The sequence below is a fragment of the Euprymna scolopes genome, chromosome 32 (genome assembly GCF_053919585.1).
Source record: "Euprymna scolopes isolate OS-2025 chromosome 32, ASM5391958v1, whole genome shotgun sequence".
Classification (NCBI taxonomy): Eukaryota; Metazoa; Mollusca; class Cephalopoda; order Sepiida; family Sepiolidae; genus Euprymna; species Euprymna scolopes.
The window spans coordinates 10,201,463-10,223,811 of NC_136513.1; the positions used below are offsets into that span (position 1 = coordinate 10,201,463).

Genomic DNA, 22,349 nt, shown 5'->3' on the forward strand with positions numbered 1-22,349 from the left:
ATCTAAACATTAAACTATAAAGTTGTTATTTTTTTTTTTTTTTCGATTACACATGTTAAATTTTCCTAAACCCAAAAGTACACCTGTGGGGGATGATCTATTGATTTTAATAGTAATTTAAAATCAATAACTATTTATTATTTTATCATTATTACCTACAGCGGAAGATTTTACTTTAATTTTACTTTAAACAAAATCAAATAAAAAGAGAATTAAAAGAATCAGTTTTGGCATAAAAAAAAAAAAAAAAAAAAAAAAAATAGAAAAAAATGCAAATTTTTCCGATTTCAATACCCTCCAAACGTTCCGATTTTTCAGAGTCATCATTCCAACACTGATATATATATATATATATATATATATGATGTTTTTAGAGATACAAAATTTAAATATTGCAATTAGGAAGGGAAGACTTTTATGATTCATGATTAAAAGTAAATTTGTTTATATATAAATATATATATCTTCTCTCCAAAAAGGTGAGAATGAAGGGGGAGCAGGAGAGGAAAGAAAAAAGAATGGGGAGCCAGCTGACCGGTTTCGACCCTTGCTTCTCAAAGCTGTATCGAGGGAATTATTTTAAAATAAAGAATGAAAGCGATTAAAATAGCGTTTTATTAAATTTACGGGGAGAAAAAAAAAAAAAACTAACACATACGGGTCTTCAATTACTGATCATTTACTTAAAAACCCGTCTTGCGCAGCAAACTTTAGCACGGACTCTTTTACCGTTATTAGTCGTGCTCATTCTTTATACCATCTCAAGATCTTGGAGACCATTCACGTTCGACTCAGGAAACCTTCTCTTTGCAAGCAAAGGGAATGCCTCCTGGGTTTGAACGTGATTAATCTCTAGGGTATTCGTCCATAACGCCGTTTTATTTTAATCGTTTTTCCATTTTTTTTTTTTCTCCCCGTAAATTTAATAAAACGCTATTTTAATCGCTTTCATTCTTTATTTTAAAATAATTCCCTCGATACAGCTTTGAGAAGCGAGGGTCGAAACCGGTCAGCTGGCTCCCCATTCTTTTTTCTTTCCTCTCCTGCTCCCCCTTCATTCTCACCTTTTTGGAGAGAAGATATATTTATATATATACAAATTTACTTTTAATTTACTTTTAATCATGAATCATAAAAGTCTTCCCTTCCTAATTGCAATATATATATATATATATATATATCAAAGCAGGGGAGAAATTTTAATAGCTCCTATATTACAATTGAACTATTTTATTTATTTATTGATTATTGAGACCGGACAAATTTATTCAAATTTTTGACTTAATTCCTGAGATTTAATAATTTTACCGGATTCCTCTAGGAAGGAGGAGAGGTAGAAATATTTAATGAGAAACAAATGACGTTTATTAGCATGGAGATATTAAAAAAAAAAAAAAATAAATAAAACACATTAATAAAAAAATAGAGGAATCGAGTTAATTCATATTTCAGCCACCTAAATTAATGTCAAAATACATCACTCTAAATAATTTACATGACTGAAATAGGATTTAACCATTAGATATGCTCTCACCCATTGAATGTAGAGTTTGGAGATTATAAAACAAAATGTCTTTTGATAAACAGATTTAGCAGTAAACTACAGGAGTCTAAAAAAATAAATAAAAAAATAAATCTAATCATTTGCGTCTCAAATTCTCTAGCTGAATTTATGATTAATGTTTGAAGTGCATTTTTTTTTTTTTTTTGTGCTTTTTTTACATTAATGATTCTCAAACCAACACATTTTGGGTGAAAACATTATGTACTTGTCAGGGCAAAATTAGTACAAGTTTCAAAATTACTAAAAAAAAAAGTAGTATAGCAGATGTGCTAGACATTTTTAATGAAAAAAAAAAAAATCAGTCACAATTATGTTCTACGTGTTGGTTTAAAAAAAATGGCAGACGTTTAATTTATCAATTTAAATCAAGGGTTATCCCCTTGTTTGTCATATGGAATAGATTGCACAATTCTTCCTTTTTTCTACGTAATAAAATGAATTGAATTTTACGAGTTAAATTTTTTTCAATGTAAAAAAAATCTATCAAAATTTTTCTATTGGTTCAATTTTTACAATATTTGCAGGTCTAATGTGAAATTTTATGTTCTTTCCAATAAACCGTATATAATATTTTAGACAAAATTTTTTTTTTAAATTCACCCTCGCCCCCATTTTGAAATGTCTATTAAAATGAAAATAATTTTTTCACCTCAGATTTATATATCACAAATTGAAGATAAAATAATCTAATTTAAAAAAAGTTTTGTGCAAATTTACCTGTAAAGTCAAAAGCTTAAAACCTTTTTTTTTTTTTTAAACCACGTTGATTTTTTTTTTGAAACCACACACTTAAAATTTTGTCCTAAAAAGATTGTATACCTACAACCATTTTTTCTGCTTCATTCAAGGTTTTTTTTTTTTTTTCGATTAAAAAAAAAAAAAAAAAAAAAATCACTCCATAAAGAAGAAATAAAAGATATTAAATCAAAAACTCATGTATTTAATAAAAATAAATGGAAAATTGGTTGAGTGGAATTTTTTTAAACAGCAAAAACTGATAAGTGAAATGTGATCATTTTTCACATACGATGACGCATGTTGACTAACTTTTGTTTACAGCAAACACATGCCAGAAATAGAAAGAGGGTATTAATTCTGGTGCTTACAGGCCACTGAAGTATTTAACTCAAAGAAAGGGAGACGTTTGTCTCCCTTTTCTTCCAGTTGTGACCATCTGATATTTTTGAATCCTTGCTTAAAAAATTATTTTATTTAAAAAGTACATGGAATATAAAATATAAACATGGATAAATTCTTAACAATGAAGAATGGAAGTACCCATTGATTAGTATTTTTTATAGGTAAGTGATTTTTTGGAATTTACATATATTTATTATATTCAAAGTAAGTTAAAATTTGATTTTCTTGAAATCTTTTTTAAAGAAAACCGATTTAAAAAAAAAAAATATTGGATATTTTGCTATTAAACCTATTATTTTAAAATTTGGTCTTTGCTCCTTTTATCGAAAGAAAAAAAAATAGGGTTTAAATTTTTCAAGTAGTTATAAGTTTCGAAAGATAGTAAGTCTAATTATTCAAGTTTTTATCACACATTTTTAATGGCGATATCTGACACTGTTACCCCTTATTACTTTATTACAAAATTAGCGAAATGCGACCTAAAAACGTCGAAAAATGTGATCGATTTACTAGAAACAGAGCACCGCACGCACCGCGCATAAATATTGACATTTTTCATTTATCTTGACAATCTGATAGACTAGTGTCCATTATGCTAAAAAGAAAAAAAAATTTTTTTAATTAGAGAGGGCAAGATTCTTTAGGCCCACTTTATTTTTTTTTTATGTAAACAGGTTACAAGTAGGTAAAAATTGTTTTGGACTAATGTTCCCAACTGTATTTCCTCTGAAATACCGCAAATACCGAAATTTTCTATTAAGAAAATTACAAATTTACCGCTCAAATTGGTTACAATACAAATCACACAGGTTTTCAACATTTCTTTTACATAGCAAACAGAACCGCGATCTTCATTCAGAAAAGAAAAAAAAACAACTATGGAGGATTTACTAATTCGTCTAAGGGACGTAACTCTACTTTTATTAAGAGTAGAGTTATTTTTTCATTTGATAATTTGGGACGCTAACTTTAAGAAAAGAAATATGCGACTTTTTTTGTTTTTCAAACACAAAAAAGTTCGTTTTTTGTTAACTACTGAACTGAATGAATAATAATAATAAAAAAGCAAATACAACAGATAAATTTATTAAGATGCGACTATTTTTTTTCCTTCAAAATGTTAAATTTCATGATTGGCCAGTACCGTAATTTTTCTTAAAACATTCGAGTAAATGTAAGAAAAAAAAAAAAAAAAAAAAAAAAAAAAAAATTATCGATAATTTTTTATTTACATTCCACGTTGACAACTACTTTTAAAATGAAATGCTGAAAACGAATATCGCATTTAAATTTACCGCAAACAAATAGTTGTTATACGCTTGCATGTAGAAAAATGTCCATTACTTAAAACATGAGGAATTACATTGCTTAATATAATATTAATAATAAACTACTTGTTTGCGAAACATTTAAACACGATATTCGTTTTTAGCATACTCGAAAACCTATAAAAGTCGTTTTTAGCATACTCGAAAACCTATAAAAGTCGTCATTTTGAAAGTGATTGTTAAGGTGGAAAGTAAGTAAAAATTTACCGGTACTGGACTGGACTCATGCACTTATTGATCCGTGCTGAAATAATAGCGTTATTTAAAAAGCCATTCTTAACATGGGGAGGGGGATGGTGTTTTTATACCTATTCTGTACTTTAACCTTACAATTGAATAAACAAAAAAAAAAAAAATAAAAAAACTTTTCTTATTTTTTTTCTGCGGATTATCGTCGATCTGAGACTCAATTTTCACATTAGCAAGAAAAAGGTTTCAAAAAATTTATTTAATTACTTTTAGCGTGGGGGGGTCACTTTTATATTATAACGTTCTATTAAATTGATACCCAACTTTTCGCTCAATCAGCAAAATTTATTAAGCTATTTTTGTGGTATAAAAGAAAATTTTTAAATAGAACCTTATAATTTAAAAGTGATCCCCCACGTTAAAAGTCATTAAATAAACTTTTTAAAAAATTCCTGCTAATATGAAAGTTAAGTCTGTTATCGACAATAAATAATTTTACGGCAGGGGTGAAAGCTCGGTCAGGTCCGCCAAAACATTTTTTGCTTGAATATATATATATATATATATATATATATATATATTAGTCGCATCTTTTTCTTACAAGTAGCAACCTAAATTATTGTATATACAAAAATACTAAAACGTTCCTTAGACGAATCAGTCTTTCTTCATGACTGACAAATAATCTTGTAATTTGCTGCTTTTAATTAAAATATTTATTTCACTAAAATCTCAAACAAATAAATAATAAAATCTAGATTTTAGAGTAGGGATGCCGCGGCATACCCTCGCTAAATAAGAGTGTAATGCAGTTTAATTAGATTCAAAAATGCGATACGTCGACTCCCGGGTAATCGGCCTCACCATCGTCCACATCCAGAGTAGAAGCTCCGATGTCCAAGTGTTGACTGGTCGTAGACGGGGAAAACATCCCAGACATCCTATATCTTGAACCAACAACCGCACCTTGGAATCCGTGGGGGGTAATAACAGAAGGCGACGGGCTGATGCAGGGGGTCGACATTCGCGAGTTGCTCAGATCAAACTGATCAAGGAGGTCGACAAGTTCGGCCGGAGTGGGCCCACCGCCACCCGACACTTGCTCGTCCTTATTCATCATCTCAATCGCTGTGGTCAGATCCCACATCTGGATGCTTCCATTGTCGTGTCCGGTGAAGAGGTAACGCCTCGGACGAGACCCCATTCGATTCGAACCTTCGCATTCGTGCACGCAAAACGCACTGATGGGACTCATATCTACGGCCTTGATGACGCAAACCCTCTGACCATTGGAGGATAATCTGACGAAAAGCTGGTCCGTTTCCGGGACGACGCGTTGCACAAACACCTGCTGGTCGTCCTGTTCTCCGAACGGTCCCGGCAGCTTGTCGAAATCATGCCCACCGGGGTAACTCATCTGGTTGTCCATACCCTCCAGGGAAACAATCTTGAACGAGGCGAGTGGAGTAGAACCTGGTTGAGTGGAAATCATACCACGAAAACGGGTAACACTCCAAGTTCTCACGTGGTTATATTCCGAACAAACGGACACAAGGTGTTTTTCCGATAGCATTACCTTGGTAACGGGACTTCGGTGAACTGTGAATGTTTGAAATAACTGTGGTCCGTGGCCTACAGTCTCCGGATGTTGTACAATAACACGGACTGTACCCGAGCTTGTACCATAGGCAATCTCGATCCAGTTGCCACTTAAGCTGGTCTTAGGGGTGAGATAGACGCTGAGGGCAGTGACCATATCATTGTTGGGATCTTTGTAGAGTTCGGTGACAAGAAGATCGTTGTCTTTCATACGCAAAGGGAATTTCTGCATGTCTATATAGTATATAGAGCCGTTTTTACAGCCTAGGAGCAGGAAAGAGCCAGCAGTATCGTAACTCGTAATAGGCACAACATCTTGAATCTGCCAATGTTGCGTCATTGCATGCCAAACTCCAACCTTACCGGTTTGACTTAGGGCTACCAACTGACTCCCGATGAAGAATAACGAATCAACCGACACTTTTAGATTGAATGTTCCTATCTCTCGACTGTCACCATCGTCCGTCACAGACCAAAGTCGAATCAAATTCCCCGTGGAAGCAGCAACCATTTTATTAGCGTTGTCCTGGTTCGGGTTCATCACCTTGGCATTAATAGCAACCCTGTCGAGGGGAAGTTCCATGTGGGGGCTGGTCCAGATAATGTGCCATCCGGTGGAGTCCTTCATACGGAAACAGGTGACGAAATGAGGGTAAGCAATGCAAATCCAATTGTGGTGACCTCGTAACATGGTCACCCTGAGGGGGTCGATGCATAACGGAGTAGAGTCAAACCTGGTGTTTTTTAGGTCCCATGAGGAGTTGCGCGAGTGTCGAAGATCAGCCGAGGAATTTCGAGAATGCCCTCGAGACCGGAGTTCCACGGAAGACCTACGGGAATGTGGGGAGAGTCGGTAATCAGCAGAAGAATTTCTTGAATGTGAACTATTATATGGTTGGGATATTGGTGATGATGATGATGGTTGTGGCTGGGAATTGTTAGAATTGCTGACGTTGTTGTTATTAATGTTATTCATGGAGTTGTTGGTTGCGTTTGGGGCCACAGGTTCTACCCTTTGGGCCGCTCCTGGCCTTCCAAGTTCCGATTCGATTAAACTGGCCAAAGAATGCGACTGCCTGATATCCATTGCCTCGGCTGGCTGGGGCGGCGATGGCGGCGTCAGGTAGCTGTGGAAGAGGACGCCACCACATGTTGGATGATTAAGGTCCTCACACAGGACGAGGCGTCGGATTAGGGGCGCAATCCCGTAGAATTCGGACTCATGTCGAAGGGTGGAGAGGTCGACGTTTTTAAAATCCACCTCCTTCGTTCTAAGAAAGTGCAGGATGCGAGAGAAGAGATCTGGGTCGCGATCGATGAAGATTGCCCCAGTTTCGTCTCTCAGAGAAGATATTCTCCCACTGAGGAGGCTGGTGAAGAAGGAATCCGGCACCCATGTTAGTGTCTGTCGAGATGTAGAAAAGCGTCGTCCACCAACGTTCAAATGAATAATTTCCGACGTCATTTTCACGAGAAAAGACAGCAAGGAGAAACGAGGACAGCCATTTTTCTTTCACTTCGAGGTTATTTTAAAATTCGGATCGGCACCAATTCTTCATGACACAAATTAAACATTTAAATTAAATCAATTTTTATTTTACTTAATTCATATATTTGACATGTTTTTTTTTCATTAAATTTAGTAAACACTGAATTTATTATCGATAGTAATATCTTATTACATGCATAAAATTATTTTTTTAAATAATCCATTGCATGTTTCGGTTTCCGTAACTTAATTTATCATTTTTGTAAAACCCTATTCATATATCTCAGATCCCCGGTATAATATTTCAGTTAGATTTGGCAATATTGAATTTTTCAAAAATATTGTATTCAAGTATGATTGTATAATTTTTATAATCTACCTATTTTATTTTGAAAAGTAAATTAGCAGTTCTAGTTTTGTATTTCAACAATGAATGGTTTGCCAAGTCTTTTTTTTTTTTTTTTTTTTTACGAAACTAAATACACTTTAAAACAGTTTTAGAAAGTTGCTTAGCTTCGTGTATTTAGCAGAAATAAGTAACAAATATTTAAATTAATACGATTTTAGATAAATTTGTAGATTAATACCCTCGGCTATCCCTCACCTGTCCTCAAAATGAGAACTTACTGTTTTTTTTTTTTTTTTTTTTTTTTTTGTCAACTACGTATGAACACTGAAAAACTTGACGAAAAGAAAAAGACAAAAAAAAAAAAACCCAAACAAACAAACAAACAAAAACCCCAATTATTCCAGAATTCAGCCTGGCGTATCGGTTTCATATATAAATTTAATGTAAAATGACCCCCCCCCTCCATTTCCCAACCATTTTAACCTTTTAGGGTAATTAACTACATTTTTACCACTAACCCTAAGTCCGAGTGGAAAAGTTGTAAAACTACTTTTAACCGCCTTAAAAAGTAGACCTCTTTCAGAATGAACATAATTTATCTCCAAATAGCAATGTTATATTGTCGTCACAAGGTATGGTATCTCAATACCCAATAACGACGTTTATAATAACAAATTTAGCATATGGGAGCAAGAAAGGCGGACAGTATTAAGTTAAATATTTATTGAAAGAAACGAAATGTTGGAAAACTAGGTACGGGCAAAGTGAATGCCGACGCTCAAAATGTATAAACATTTTGGAGCTTGTTTTACTGTACACATAGATTCGAAAAAGTTGCCGCAAAACAAATATAGAACAAATAAATGTCATCAAAGGCAAGAAAAGTTACTTTTCTACCCAACTGGATATGTTTTTAGCGTTTATATTTAATGTAACATGTTTATTCAGATCGAAAAACATACAGTGTTTACCGATGTATTGGAAAATTTAAAATGGCAGCCGACTCTCTCTTTGAGGCGGTAAGTTTGAGAAAATGAGTTATAAATAAAAAAAACAGACAAAATATTGTTAGAAACTCGCTCAATATATGTTACCGTGACATAGACTGAGGTAATTGTGAAGAAAGAGAGAGCCTGTTTCCTCCGTTTGACTATAGGTGGCGTTAATACTTAATGTCTGCCCACCCAGTTACGGAAGCACAAAATGTATATAATGGCACCGTTGAAATAAAAACAAATATTTAATTTTAAACATGTTTTTTTTTGTTTGTTTTTTTTGCAAACATATTTAAGTTTTATTTTTTTTCAAACATATTTACATTTTTTTTGTTTTTGTTTTTGCAAACATATTTAAGTTTTATTTTTCCAAACATTTACGTTTTGTTGCTGGTTTATTTTCAAACATTTAAGTTTTTTTTTTGTTTGTTTTTACGTTGTTTTTTTTTGCAGGCATTAGTTTATATATTTTTTTTTTTTTTTGCAGGCATTAGTTTATATTTTTGGAATATTTTTCTTCTAGAAAAGTTTGCTTATGCACTTATTATACCGCGCTATTTTTTGATAGTAGTTTCAAGTAAGATTCAGGTTTTACAATGTCCTTGTTCAAATATATATATATATATATATATATATATATATATATATATATATATATATATATATATATATATATATATATAAATACTCGCGGAAAAGGTAAAATAAGTCCAGAAAAATTAAGAAAAAAGAGGTGGGGGGGGTCCATAAAAAAAAGATAAAAGAAAAAATGTTGATTTTTTTTTATTATAAAAACGTAAAAAATACTCGCGGAAAAACGGTTGTACCCATAAATATGTTTAAAAGAAAAATATAGCAAAAATATTTAATTTATGCTTGCAAAAAAAATAAAATAAAATTAAAACAAAAAAAAACGTAAATGTTTGAAAATAAACTAGCAACAAAACGTAAATGTTTGGAAAACTAAAACTAAAACATGTTTGCAAAAACAAAACAAAAAAACGTAAATATGTTTGAAAAAAAAAATAAAACTTAAATATATTTGCAAAAAAAAAAAAAAAAAAATGTTTAAAATGAAAATATTACAAAAAAAATTTATTTTTATTTCAACGGTGCCATTATATACATTTTGTGCTTCCGTAACTGGGTGGACAGACATTAACGCCACCTATAGTCAAACGGAGGAAGCAGGCTCTCTCTTTCTTCAAGTGGTAATCATGAAGAAAGAGAGAGCCTGTTTCCTCCGTTTGACTATAGGTGGCGTTACTGTCTGTCCACCCAGTTACGGAAGCACAAAATGTATGTAATGGCACTCTGGAAATAAAAATAAATGTTTTTGTTATATTTTAATTTTAAACATGTTTTTTGTTGTTTTTTTTTGCAAACATATTTAAGTTTTATTTTTTTTTTCAAACATATATACGTTTTTTTTGTTTTTTTTTTTGCAAACATGTTTTAGTTTTATTTTTCCAAACATTTACGTTTTGTTGCTTGTTTATTTTCAAACATTTACGTTTTTTTTTGTTTTTACGGTTCTTTTTTTTTTTTTTGCAAGCATAAACTAAATATTTTTGTTATATTTTTCTTTTAAACATATTTGTGGGTACAACCGTTTTTCCGCGAGTATTTTTTACGCTCTTATAATAAAAAAAATCAACGTTTTTTCTTTTATCTTTTTTTATGGACCCCTCCCTTTTTTCTTAATTTTTCTGCACTTATTTGCAACAAAATCCTTGTTATTAAGGTTTGTTGTTGTTGTCGGTGGGTGAACAACCTCTACTACTATGCGAAGGAAAGTGCGAAGACGTTTGAGTTTGCTGCTGCTGCTGTTAGAAAGAGAAAGAGTAATCCATACAAATCATCACATCTACCTTCACCACCACTGCTACTCAGCTGACGCTGAGAGCTCTTATATATTGCGCAAGTGTAATGTGAACCGACATCTTGCTCCCCAAATCCCTACATAGTACCCCAGTAGTTGTTGCCCCTGATAGTAGCCCCCTACACCAAAGTGGCAATGTGCCTTGTTTGGGGTGAAAATGTAATAAAAAAAGAAAAAAAAGAAAAGTGTTTTGACCAATAATTCTTTGCTATAATGAACTGTGTATCGTAGTGGAAGGATGGGTACAAAAAGCATAGTTTCTGACAACTTGATGCGTTGTTAACAATCGATCGAATATCGTAGTCGGCGCCATTGTTGTTTATGAATCGACGCTGTCATATCAGTGGCTGCTCCTGATGTTTGGGTGTCTTCGCTCCTACTGATGCAATCTGTGTTTTGTTCACATGTCGTCATAGGCTTATTTTTCATAATATAACAGCGATGATGATGATGATGATGATGATGATGATTAAAATCATCATCATCATCATCATCATCATCATCATCATCATAACCACCAACGTGCATATTGTGTAATGAAAGGGAAGAAACATTAGTACATATTATATTAGAATGCCCTATGCTAGCTCAACATCAATATAAAAAATGGACACACTACAAAGTTGCTCAGGTCCTACGCTGGAATATATGCAAACAATGAAAAGTGACATGAGCATAAACTAGAAGTAGTACAGAAAAACGACAATGTCAAACCTCTTTGGGACATGCATATACAAACCGATACGCTCCTTGAACATTCCAAACCTGACATAATTTTGCTAAACAAAAACAAGAGCACTTGCTCACTCATTGACATAACCCGCAGAGTGCATGAGAAAGAACATGAAAAAAATTTTTTTAAATATCCAGATCTGAAATGGAAATTAATTAGACTATGGAAATGTAAAGAAATCAAGGTGATTCACGTTGTAATTAAAATGCTTGGGATCATAATGAAAAGCCACCATAAATGGCTTAATCATATTGGCTAGACAATTTCTTTTCCAATTTTACAAAAGGCTTGGCTGTGAGGAACAGTGAAAGTGTTAAGGTACAGTTTGAATATCTAAAGTCAAAGGAATTGACCTGATGTTCAAGAAAAAACTAAAAACATCTTAAAGTTGAGATAACTATGAAGTAATGATAAAATTGGTAAACTGCTCTAAAAGGTTAGAACGGCTCGGAAACATGTTATGTAATTGGGAATACGACGAATTATCTGTTATTTATCTGTCCATCAATCTATCTATCTATCTATCTATCTATCTATCTAATTGGCGAGGTAAACAAGAGATGAGATTTGAAGCTATGTGTTGATAAAAGTTGCTAAAATATATTGAGGTATAAAATGGGCAAGTTGCACCAGAGACGCCAATCTGATAGGTCTTGAACTGTCATCTAAACTTCAGCCTCTGTCCTATCGACGAAATGTTGGATTCCTCTGCCTGTTCTACAAGTACTTCAACAGCGAATGCTCTGACGAACTGCAAGCACTTGTGACCCCTCGATGTAAATACCCCCGACAAACCTGACAAGCAGCAAAATCCCACCCCTTCACTGTAGAGATCCCTAGATGTAAGAGAGCCTTTTACTCCAGTAGTTTCTTCACTAGAACCGCTAGACTTGGGAATTCCCTTCCGGGTCCCTGCTTCCCCAACTGTACTGACATGCAGAAGTTCAAGTGTAACATGAACCGACATCTTGCTGCCCAACTCCCTACACAGTACCCCTGATGCTTATGTAACTGATAGTAGGCCCCTGCAACAAAGTGGCAATGTGCCTTGTTTGGGGTGAAAATGAAAAAAAAAAAAAAAAAAAAACAAAGTTCCTAAACTAGCTGACTGGAAGGACGTGGTTGTCACGTGATCAGGTTAGCTGGACATAGAGTCAGAGTTTGAATTTGGACATAAAAGAAGAGCGGACGGGTTAAGAGTTGTCTCCCACCCTGAAAAGTGAATAAAAACTAATATAAAACAAACCATTGTTTTGGAGTGAAAGTCATTCGTTCAAACAGTTCCAGCTTCCCTCCAAGAACAGATGAAACCCAGGTGGACCACAAGATCAAAGACGCAGTTGAAAACGGTATGTCGAATACATGTATGACACACACACACACACACGCACACACACACACACACACACACACACACACGCATATGAACATTTAGACGATCATGGAAAGAACTCAAATAGGCCACAAATATAACTTGGGTTCAGATAGTGAAGAGTCACTAGATAGAAAATAGTGACACGTACACGCACTCAAACCCACAGCGTAACAAATAAAGGAAAATTTTATGTTAAATTTATATGTAAAACTGACCTCCAACTCTAAATTCTAAAATATATTTTTTCTTTCAAACAAGTTTTTCAGGTTATTCACATATAATCACCTAAAAACAAATCTCAATTTTTTTGGAGAGAGGGGGGGAGGAGTGTGTTAATCTATAATAATACTGATTCAACGGATTAATTTACTTGGCCTTCGGGATAAGATCAAAGTGTAGTATCTGTTCTTCAGATGCTGCACTTCTATTTCTTGTTCTCTTTCGGTAAAGGAGAAATCCTTCACGACTGAGACAATTTTTATTTTTGTACCTTTTCTCCACGTTAAAAAACGACCCTGGTGTCTAACTCTGTCTCGTGGGGAGGCATAGTAAATAGGTACATATTTTCTAATATGAAATTGTCAATATTTAGAGTTAGTATTTGTAATATACGTTATTAAATATCTCGTTTCTTACTAATATCATGGTTGATAATCTTGTTTTGCAAGATTACAAATTTAAAGGATTTCATAAAATCAGAATACATTGTGATGTCCTAGTAGATCTATGTTCAGTTTTCCTTCACTCCGCTGCCAATGAGAAATCAGTGCCAAGCAGCTGTTGCGATAATGCAAATTTCTTTGCAAATACTACCCAAAAGAAGTGGAGAGTACTGGAAATCTGGGGAAACTTGTTGTCACTCAGATTCCAGGAAACACCACAGGCTGTTTTCAAGGAGAGATCCTTAATAACCTGTGTGAAAGCTCCTTGTGAGCCAATACTACTAATAATAACACAGTTATTTTAGAATTTTAAGTGGAGGAATAGGTTTAGCAGTTTACTAAAAATTTATCCCCAGCCCTAAGTTTGCGTCGTAAAGTCTTAAAACTACATGTGATCGCCTAAAAATATCGTCATCGTCCCCCAAATAAAATAAATAAAAAAGAAAGAAAAAAATGTAAAAAATTAAACGCTAAAATAATTCGGAAATGCTGTTTTTTTTTTGTTTTTTTACATTAAAATTATATGCAATATATATATATATATATATATATATATATATATATATATATATATATATATATATATATATATATATATACACAAGTTTATTTTAGGCTGATTCTTTTAAATAGTACAAAAGTTATGATGATACTATTAACTCATATTAAAGTACACCGTATTACATATAGTGGTTGAGGTTAATTTTATATCCACTGATCCCCCACCCTAAATTACAGATTATATATTATTTCAAAATTTATTTGGATTGCTTACCTCCCCTTAATTCTGTTTTAGAGGCTTATTCATTCATTATTCGGCTACTCTTACAATTAATAAAAAATATATAATTTCTATAAAAACAATTGATATTTATTTTAGAAATTGAAAACAGATATATTTATATGCACACATTTTTTTTTTTTTTTTGTATTTTTTCAACTGATAAGTTGGCACTTTTTATTTGGTGTACTAAAGTGAATCTACACCGCTTTCCGGTCAGACATTGACACGCAACCAACTGTGATATTGACACTTATTTTCTTTTGCTTTTTGTATTATTTCGTTGGTCTTTTTATGAAAAGGGAGCAATAATCCCTAATTTTCTTTTTTAAAAACAAAACTAAACAAAAACACCCCAAAACAAAAACAAAAGAACCCTCGACGAAATTAAAAAAGGCAACAGGTTATTGTTCTTCTACTTAATTGGATTGTTGTTGTTGATGTTGTCATTCTTAGTATGTGGTCCTTCTTCGCTCGGGATCCCGTTAAGGACTTCAATTACGATCTTGGGGAACCCGTAGGAGATTTTGAAGGGAAATCATTGTGGTCACTTCATCCGGGCAAGAAAAAGGTTTGTATATGATAATTTTCTACATCTTGTTTCGAGATTTTTTTTTTTTAGATAAACGATGGATTTTTTTTTTGGTCTATCATTCTTATTCTTGGATTTTACATTCACAATGTTTCGGCCGATGTAACCTTCGACCTTCTCCACATTGCACGAATTTGAGAATCTTTACTGAATCTATGAACTGGATAGAATCTCGAACAACCCTTTATTTCATTCAAGGAGGTTCTCGTTTCGTCAGCCATAATCGGGTGTAAAAATTGTATTTTAGAGCTATTCTTGGTTATCGCTTGTAGTAAGACTTGAACCTTCAACCTTCAGAAGACTGTCACTTAGAACTGATTGTTAACCGACGTTATTAACCGTTAGACCATTGCCACTTCTATCCAGTATGGCTGACGTAGAATGAAAACAGTGTACCCGGGTACCCCCCCCCCAAAAAAAAACAAAAATCAGATTTTACTTTTTTTAGAGGATTGCATGTAAACAGGAAAAAAAAAAAAAAACGAAATTAAAAATATTAGAGATTTTAGGGCACTTATATATTTTTGGTACCGCGCTGAAATAATACCGTTATTATTTCGAAAGCCAGTCTTAACATGGGGAGGGTTTTTTGTAACTATTCTGTGCTTCCACCTAAGAATTTAATAATAATAAAAAAGATATCATGAAACTTGAATTTAACCTGAAAAAAACTATTTAAAAATATCGCGGTACACCAAAAATGCATAAGCACCGATTTTAGAATATATAAATTTAACGTAATGAACACCCACTTAGCGTCAGCGATAATTGGAGAGGTCTAACCAATTGTTTTTTCCTTTTGAAAATATGCTGCGTATTTAGAATCAAACCTATTTTCAAAACAAAAATACAGAAAAATCTATAAAAAGCTTTATAATGTAAGCAAAAATGGACCGTCTCGCGTCGCTATCTTGAAAAAACGAAACAAAACAAACAAAAACAATGGCAGATGAGTCTACAATAATTAAAACTTGCAAGATCAGCCTTGTAATGATTTCACATGAATCGCTAAAAATCGTAAATTTTGATTTTCTAAGGAAAAAAACTCTACTTGATAAATTTACGTGATTTTTGCCGTATGGCATCTTCGTTCCGTGACGGGTACGTATCACATCATAAAATTTTTTCTACAATTTAATTAAAAGATACCGTATAAATTGAATTTAACTTGACAATCCTATCTAAAAATAGCAAGGTCCGTATTCTGCATAAGTACCGAACCTTCTAGTAGAACTCGGGCATCTATATGGAATTTCGAATTGAAGCCTTAATCCATGGAGTAAATTGTTCTCGCTCTGTGGTAGACATGAAGATCTAGTAGAGGTTTGAATACGTAATGGTTAACAATCACTTCTAAGGAATAGTCTTCTGACGGTTGAAGGTTCAATCCTTACTACAGGCGATAATCATTTATATGACGTAAATGATGAAATCGCCGTCCTAAACATTTTCTTCAAGAATTGAAATAAAAATGGTAGATATGTGACAAAACACACACACACACAAGTTAACTTTCGGAGAGAAAGTGCCAAACTGTTTGCTCCTCTACGCGATTAAGAGGAGGAATATATAAGAAAAGATGGGAAAATAAAGATTAAAGTTACATTAAAACATGTCAATAAGGTTGAGGGGTAATCTCCAAAAATACCGTTAGGGCTTACAACATGGCCGCCAGAAGAGTCACGTGATCCGGTTGATCCAAAACATGAATCGTGCAAATGGAAAACGCAGCCTTGAAGGCAAACTTTGACAAACAATCACAATTTGTTTGTATTTAATTTTTTGTTGATATAATGTTGTTATAAAAATAGGCAAACTTTGAGAAACAATCTTAGGTTGTTTTTAGTTAAAACAGTGTTTATAAAAAGTATTTTATTCAGAACAAACAAGTGGTCGATATATTTTATTCTCAGTTTTTTTGTTGGGGGTGTCAAAAATTCCGCCTAAAATTCTGATACACCTAGTCGACCACTTGTTTGTTCTGAATAAAATACTTTAGCTCCGACTCCTGTGAAAATTCCTGATGCAGTTTGCCTCTTCATCTCACTCCACGTAGTGCCTGCTTCAGCTTAATCTCTTTAGTTCCGACTCCTGCAACTCGTTCCAGTCGTTCCTGTTCTAGCTCTTTCTTTACAGCTCATTCCTGTAACCATTACTCTAGCTCCTGTTCCTATTGATTCATTTTTTGACCACACTCACACAGACTGGACCTACTTGAGGCATCTTAATACATTTCACTGACATTTACAACAATCTCCGTGCGACATCATCCCATGCAGTTCAGGATCCATTTTCCCCACTCTTGTTGGTCTTTCCCTTTCTGCTGTCCAAGTTCTGGAAATGTCTATTCTGCTGTCCAGATTCCAGTTCCCTCATTCCTGTCAATTTAACCTCTTCTGCTATCCAGGTGTATTACTTCCTGTCCTTGCAACCTTCCTGCTTCCAGAGACATCAGCAAATCACCTTCCCTCAGTTCTTCTACGCTATTTCCTCTGGTATTTCTTGTGCAATAAATACAATCTCTGTTTTACAAAGGTTCTGGATATGACCTTAAAAGACATTCAGTCATGAGGCCCCATTTGGGGGGCTTTAGGGAATATAGAGTTGCTCCTTAGTTACTGTTGTTCTCAGATCCAGTTTGGCTTGGAACAGTAATATCCATTGGGCATCTGATGCTACCAGATCAGGCTATCTAAAGATACTAGCTCCCTGACCTAAAATGCACCAAACGTTGATGTTATTGTTTTTTTCTTTTCCTTTTGCAAAACTTAATCATGTTCTGCAAAGTCAAAAACTAAAACATTTTTTCTTCTACAAAACTATAAACAGCTTAAAGAAAACAACTTTTTTCCAAAATTACTGGATTCAACATTAAATAATGATCCATAAAACCAAACCAAACCAAACACCATGAATAAATATTGGAAGATATAAAGAACTTGAAGCAAAGCATAAAAACTATTTCCAAGATTACTGAATTTGGCATTAAATAATCCAAAAATGGTTGATATGTTATTAAACAAAATTAACTATCAATTTTACAATTGTTCATTAGCATTCAGCCTTTTGTCTTGGCCATTGCTGTATTTTTGTCTGTGTCTACTTACTTGTAAGACTGAACACCCTGATGACTGTAATTGCACCAGTGCTGTCCAGTTATTAGCCAAAAACTTCCCAGATGATCGGACAGTTTGTTGTATTGCCTTCATGTCTACTTCTACATTAGTGAACAAACGGGCACAATGCACAACACTTTCAGTTTGAGACACCTACGGTTATCGCCCTTTATTTCCAGCAGTTGCATGTTTCAACCCATAAGTGGCGCGATATCAACTTCCTCTTCTGTCTGTCTCTCTCTTTCTCTTTTTTCCGTGGCACACAATAGTGACAAATGGCACTCATGCGCTCCGCGTTTGGTTACACATGCAAACCAAGTTGGTGATGAAATGAATTGCTTGCGTATTAATACAATCTTACAGAGGTAAGCTAAACTTTGCAAAATCATGAACAAATGAACGATACAAACACTTAATTAAATCTGTAACCACATTAAACAAAATGCTACTCTCAGTCCACTCATGATCGTAGAGATCAACAAACGCACACGTACACACACACATGGTCTTATACATTTTCTACCAAAAAGTACTGTCTGTATAAAAAAATGTGTTTTTTACTCATTTTAAATAAGGTCTATGGTTGTAAATAAATTAACTCTGTATCAATTGTCATTAATTTATGTTGTCGAACATGTAATGCTTACCTCAACATGGTCATGGCTGATGGAGTGAGGACATGAGGACAATTTAACTTTGTGGATTAAATAATGGATTCAGATCAAAATTTTGTAAAGATTTCTGTGTTCAAGATAAATATTTCCAAGTTTGAAGGTTCGCAATTTAAAAATGACATGCTTGGCGCTCAGAGATTATGGTGGCCAAAACGCTCTTAATATAGCAATGGAGATGAGAATAGTAACCAGAATGAAACGTACAAATTATTTTCCATGTAATAAAATAAAATTATATAATAAAATAAAAAAAAGAGTGTTTTAATTCTATTCAAACTCTTGTACGATTTAAATGCTGTGAAAACTAATTTGTCAAATCTATGTTGACAAACTTTCATTTTAACTTAAATTTTTTTGTTTCATATTTTTGGAAACAAAAATATGACCCATTTAGGTGCTTCTAAAGAATTCGAACCAAACCAAGCAGATTTTTCTAAAATATACCTAAACTAAGGTCAAAAAAATTTTTTTTTGCACCTTTATTCATCCCAAACAAAGTGCATTACCACTGAGATGATAAAGGACTATTGTAGAATAGTTTGTATTGTGTAGAAGAACCCTTATCTGTTATATAAAATACAGTTTTCTGTGTGTTCGTATGTCCAGCTAAAAGTAAAAAACTACAAAATAAATACACACAAAGTTGCCATATTCTTGATCAGTGTTGCCCTGAATAAATAATAACTAAAATTTAGAAAAAAAAATTATCTATTCTCTGCATGTCAACTTGATCAGGTCTCGTCAAGTTTTATGTACTAATTTAAAAAAAAAAATGAAGCTTCCTTAATCAAGGAATTTATTATATAATGGAAAGTTATATGTGTGTGTGTGTGTATGTCTACCTAGAGAAGAATGGGCTTGGTGGAAGAAAAAAATAGAGAGAAAGATAGATACATAAAAAAGCAGTCAAGAGAAAACCGCAAAATGATGAATATTCTCTCTGATGACCCAACATTATATGTACCTATTTATAATGCCTCCCCACGGGACAGAGTTAGACACCAGGATCGTTTTTTAAAGTGGAGAAAAGGTACAAAAATAAAAATTGTCTCAGTCGTGAAGGATTTCTCCTCCACTGAAAGAGAACGAAAAATGGAAGTGCCACATCTGAAGAACAGATACTACACTTTGATCTTGGCCAAAAGGACCCGACATTATATGTAGGTCAGAATGAAATAGTCCCCTAATTCAAACAGCCAATAAAAGCATGATTATATACAAGCCTACAAAGTAAGCGCTATATTCCAAACAACAATATCTTCTGTTGTCCGTTTGCTTCATAGCAAGTTTCTGCTTCTGTTACTCTTCAAGTAACCAATTTCATTCTTTATATTTAAAATGGTATACATCAAGTAATTAACAACAGCTTGAGTGGGTGTGTTCGTATCACGTCAAGGATACATCCTTAGCAATCAATCCGACAGAGGGTGGGCCTTGTGATTTAGTATTGATTCCTGAGTTTCATCAACAAATTAGCGAATTTGCCAAGACATGCAGACAATAAATTGTGAATACATTTTGAAAGCCTGAATTTTTGGCTAATTTATTTTATTTCTGATCTGAACCATTTTCAGATATAGAATCTCGCCCATCTTCTTCTTTTCCGACAAAATCATTTCCTACTATTTCTTTGCCTGCTACTTCTTTGAAAATAAGTAAAGTGGTACTGGGTGATCGATCATAGTCAAGGGCGACCTAAAGGCTCTCTTTTCATTACTTACTACACAGATGTGTAAAGGAGGTCATCACTTTTGCAGGATGATTTGATTTATCTTTGATCTCCACCTCGTTTGACAACCCAATTTGGAGCAAAGTGTAGTATCTAGCTTGATACCACATTCATCTTTTCAAATTTTGAGTCCTTCTAGACTTGTAACGCAGTACACACGTTTACACATGCATTAACATGTAGACACCTAGGAGCTACATGCAAAGGAGACAAATAATAGAAAAGAACTTCGACTCCCGTTTTAGGTTTTAAGAAAAGATCTTTACTTTATTTCTGAAATGAACGCTCTGATCCCTGTCTAGCATCAATTGAAATGAATGGCTCTCGTTTTGGGGAGGCTCCATGTTTTGACAAGCTTCTGGGTTTGACCTTTACTCTTGACCTGAGATGGAACATCTAAGAAGCATCTTATCCTGCCTTGACAGAGTTCAAAATAGACTTTGTAGCTGTGGAGAATCGCTTTTTTTCTTCCCTGCAACCTCTTTCCCACAGAAGAGACGTTGCGAGCCTGTCTCTACTTTATCATTATTTTCATGGCAAGTGCTCATCTGAGCTCTAATCTATGGTATCCCCACCTCTTGCCTGACTTATACGAATAACACTCATCTAGCCAAAACCATTATCAATAATTTCCTCCACTCTTTATTTCTGCCTAAACCTAAACATAGATTCCATCAACAAAGCTTCTTTCGTAGAACTGCATGCCTGTGGAATTGTTCCGTTTTCCTGCTTTCCAACTGACTACAATATGGTCGTCTTCAAGTTCAATGTTAACAAGTTCTTTATGAGTCGTCCTCTTAAGTAATCTAATTTACCAAATTTCCACTACTAACGATTACGACGATATTTTCCCATTGACTACCCTACATTTATTAACACTTATCAAGACCCAGAGGCCACTGGGTCTTGATAAGTGGTGACTCCTTTGTAAAAAAAAAAAACAAAACAATACTTGTCACCTTGTTCAATTAGATTATTTTCTTTGGGGATATGTAAACTGAAATATAATCTGCATTAATCCTGTTTGAAGAGTTGAATTTGATTATTTTAAAGCATTGAATCATTAGTATTATAAACAAAAATATGTGCCCAAAGAGAATATATTTTTGCTAGTATATACAGTGTTTTTTTTTTTTTTTTTTTTTTTTTTGAAGAGGTATCTCTGTCCTCTTGAGCGTGACCATCTGTATGTGCACATGTTCTTTTTATAATCTTTTTTCTTTTTCCTTACCCTGACATCACTATGCACATGCCTCAACACTTGCATACAGCAGTTTTTATTTTTGTTCCAATTTAGAGTGCCCATTTTTAGGGAGTTGGATTTTCCCCACGTTAAAAACTAATCTTGTGTCTTATTCTATCTTTGTGGGGAGACAAGTAAATAGTAGCAACCCAATATTTGCTTGAATCTGTAAATATGATTCTAATTCTATGTTGTGCAGATGCGTTGGTTAATTCCTATTTCAGTCACATAAATTATTATTATTTTTTTTTTACACAGGAATCACCACTTATCAAAGCCCAAGCAGAGACACTCACAACATCTCTTCTGTGGGAAAGAGTTTGCAGGGAAGAGAAAAGATGTGTTTCGGAAGGGTTTTAGCATTACTTCCAAAACAATTTATCTATATAATTATAAAACTCTGTGGACCTTGCTTGCTTGCATTTTGTTTTTGACAATCGGGCGATTCCATCTTTTAAAAAAGGGATAACAGGTGAATTTATATATATATATAATTATTACAGTAATAATTTTTTTTAATAGACACTAGTGTTTCATCCTTTCGGGAATCATCAGTGCAGGGTTACACGATTACTACCAGTTGGGAGATTCGAACGCGGTCACGAAGCCATCTCTGACTATATTAGCGAGGCACAAATCTCAACAGCAAGAAATGTCGTTGAAATTTTAACATTTATTTTTTAAATGTTGTAATAGTGATCTAATGATTATAATATCATGATCCATGCATGTGTGCTAAGGTGATTGACTTTCTATTTCAACTTTAAAGTGCTAAGAACCGAGTTTCTTAAAGGGACTGACATAATTATTACAATAATAATTTTTTTTAATACCTACAGACACTAGTGTTTCATCCTTTTAGGAATTATCAATGCAGGGTGACACGATCATTACATATATATAAATATA

General features: G+C 33.6%; 1 protein-coding gene and 1 pseudogene across 4 annotated transcripts in view; one reads left to right on the forward strand and one right to left on the reverse strand.

Moving 5' to 3' along the window:
- Positions 1–4,914: 4,914 nt before the first annotated feature.
- On the reverse strand, positions 4,915–7,941 carry LOC145256223 (BTB/POZ domain-containing protein KCTD3 pseudogene; annotated as a pseudogene). The gene has a single exon (XR_013863945.1). The product of XR_013863945.1 is annotated as a BTB/POZ domain-containing protein KCTD3 pseudogene (transcript).
- A 6,326-nt stretch (positions 7,942–14,267) lies between these two features.
- The window catches only part of LOC145256224 (N-terminal kinase-like protein), a 110,887-nt gene continuing 102,805 nt past the window's right edge, over positions 14,268–22,349 (forward strand). For 2 of the 3 annotated variants that reach the window (XM_080114844.1, XM_080114847.1), the window contains exon 1: positions 14,268–14,657. In XM_080114844.1, the coding sequence (XP_079970970.1) occupies positions 14,544–14,657 (114 nt within the window). In that variant the 5' untranslated portion in view covers positions 14,268–14,543. The remainder of the gene's footprint in view (positions 14,658–22,349) is intronic. The other variant, XM_080114845.1, reaches the window with a different exon arrangement.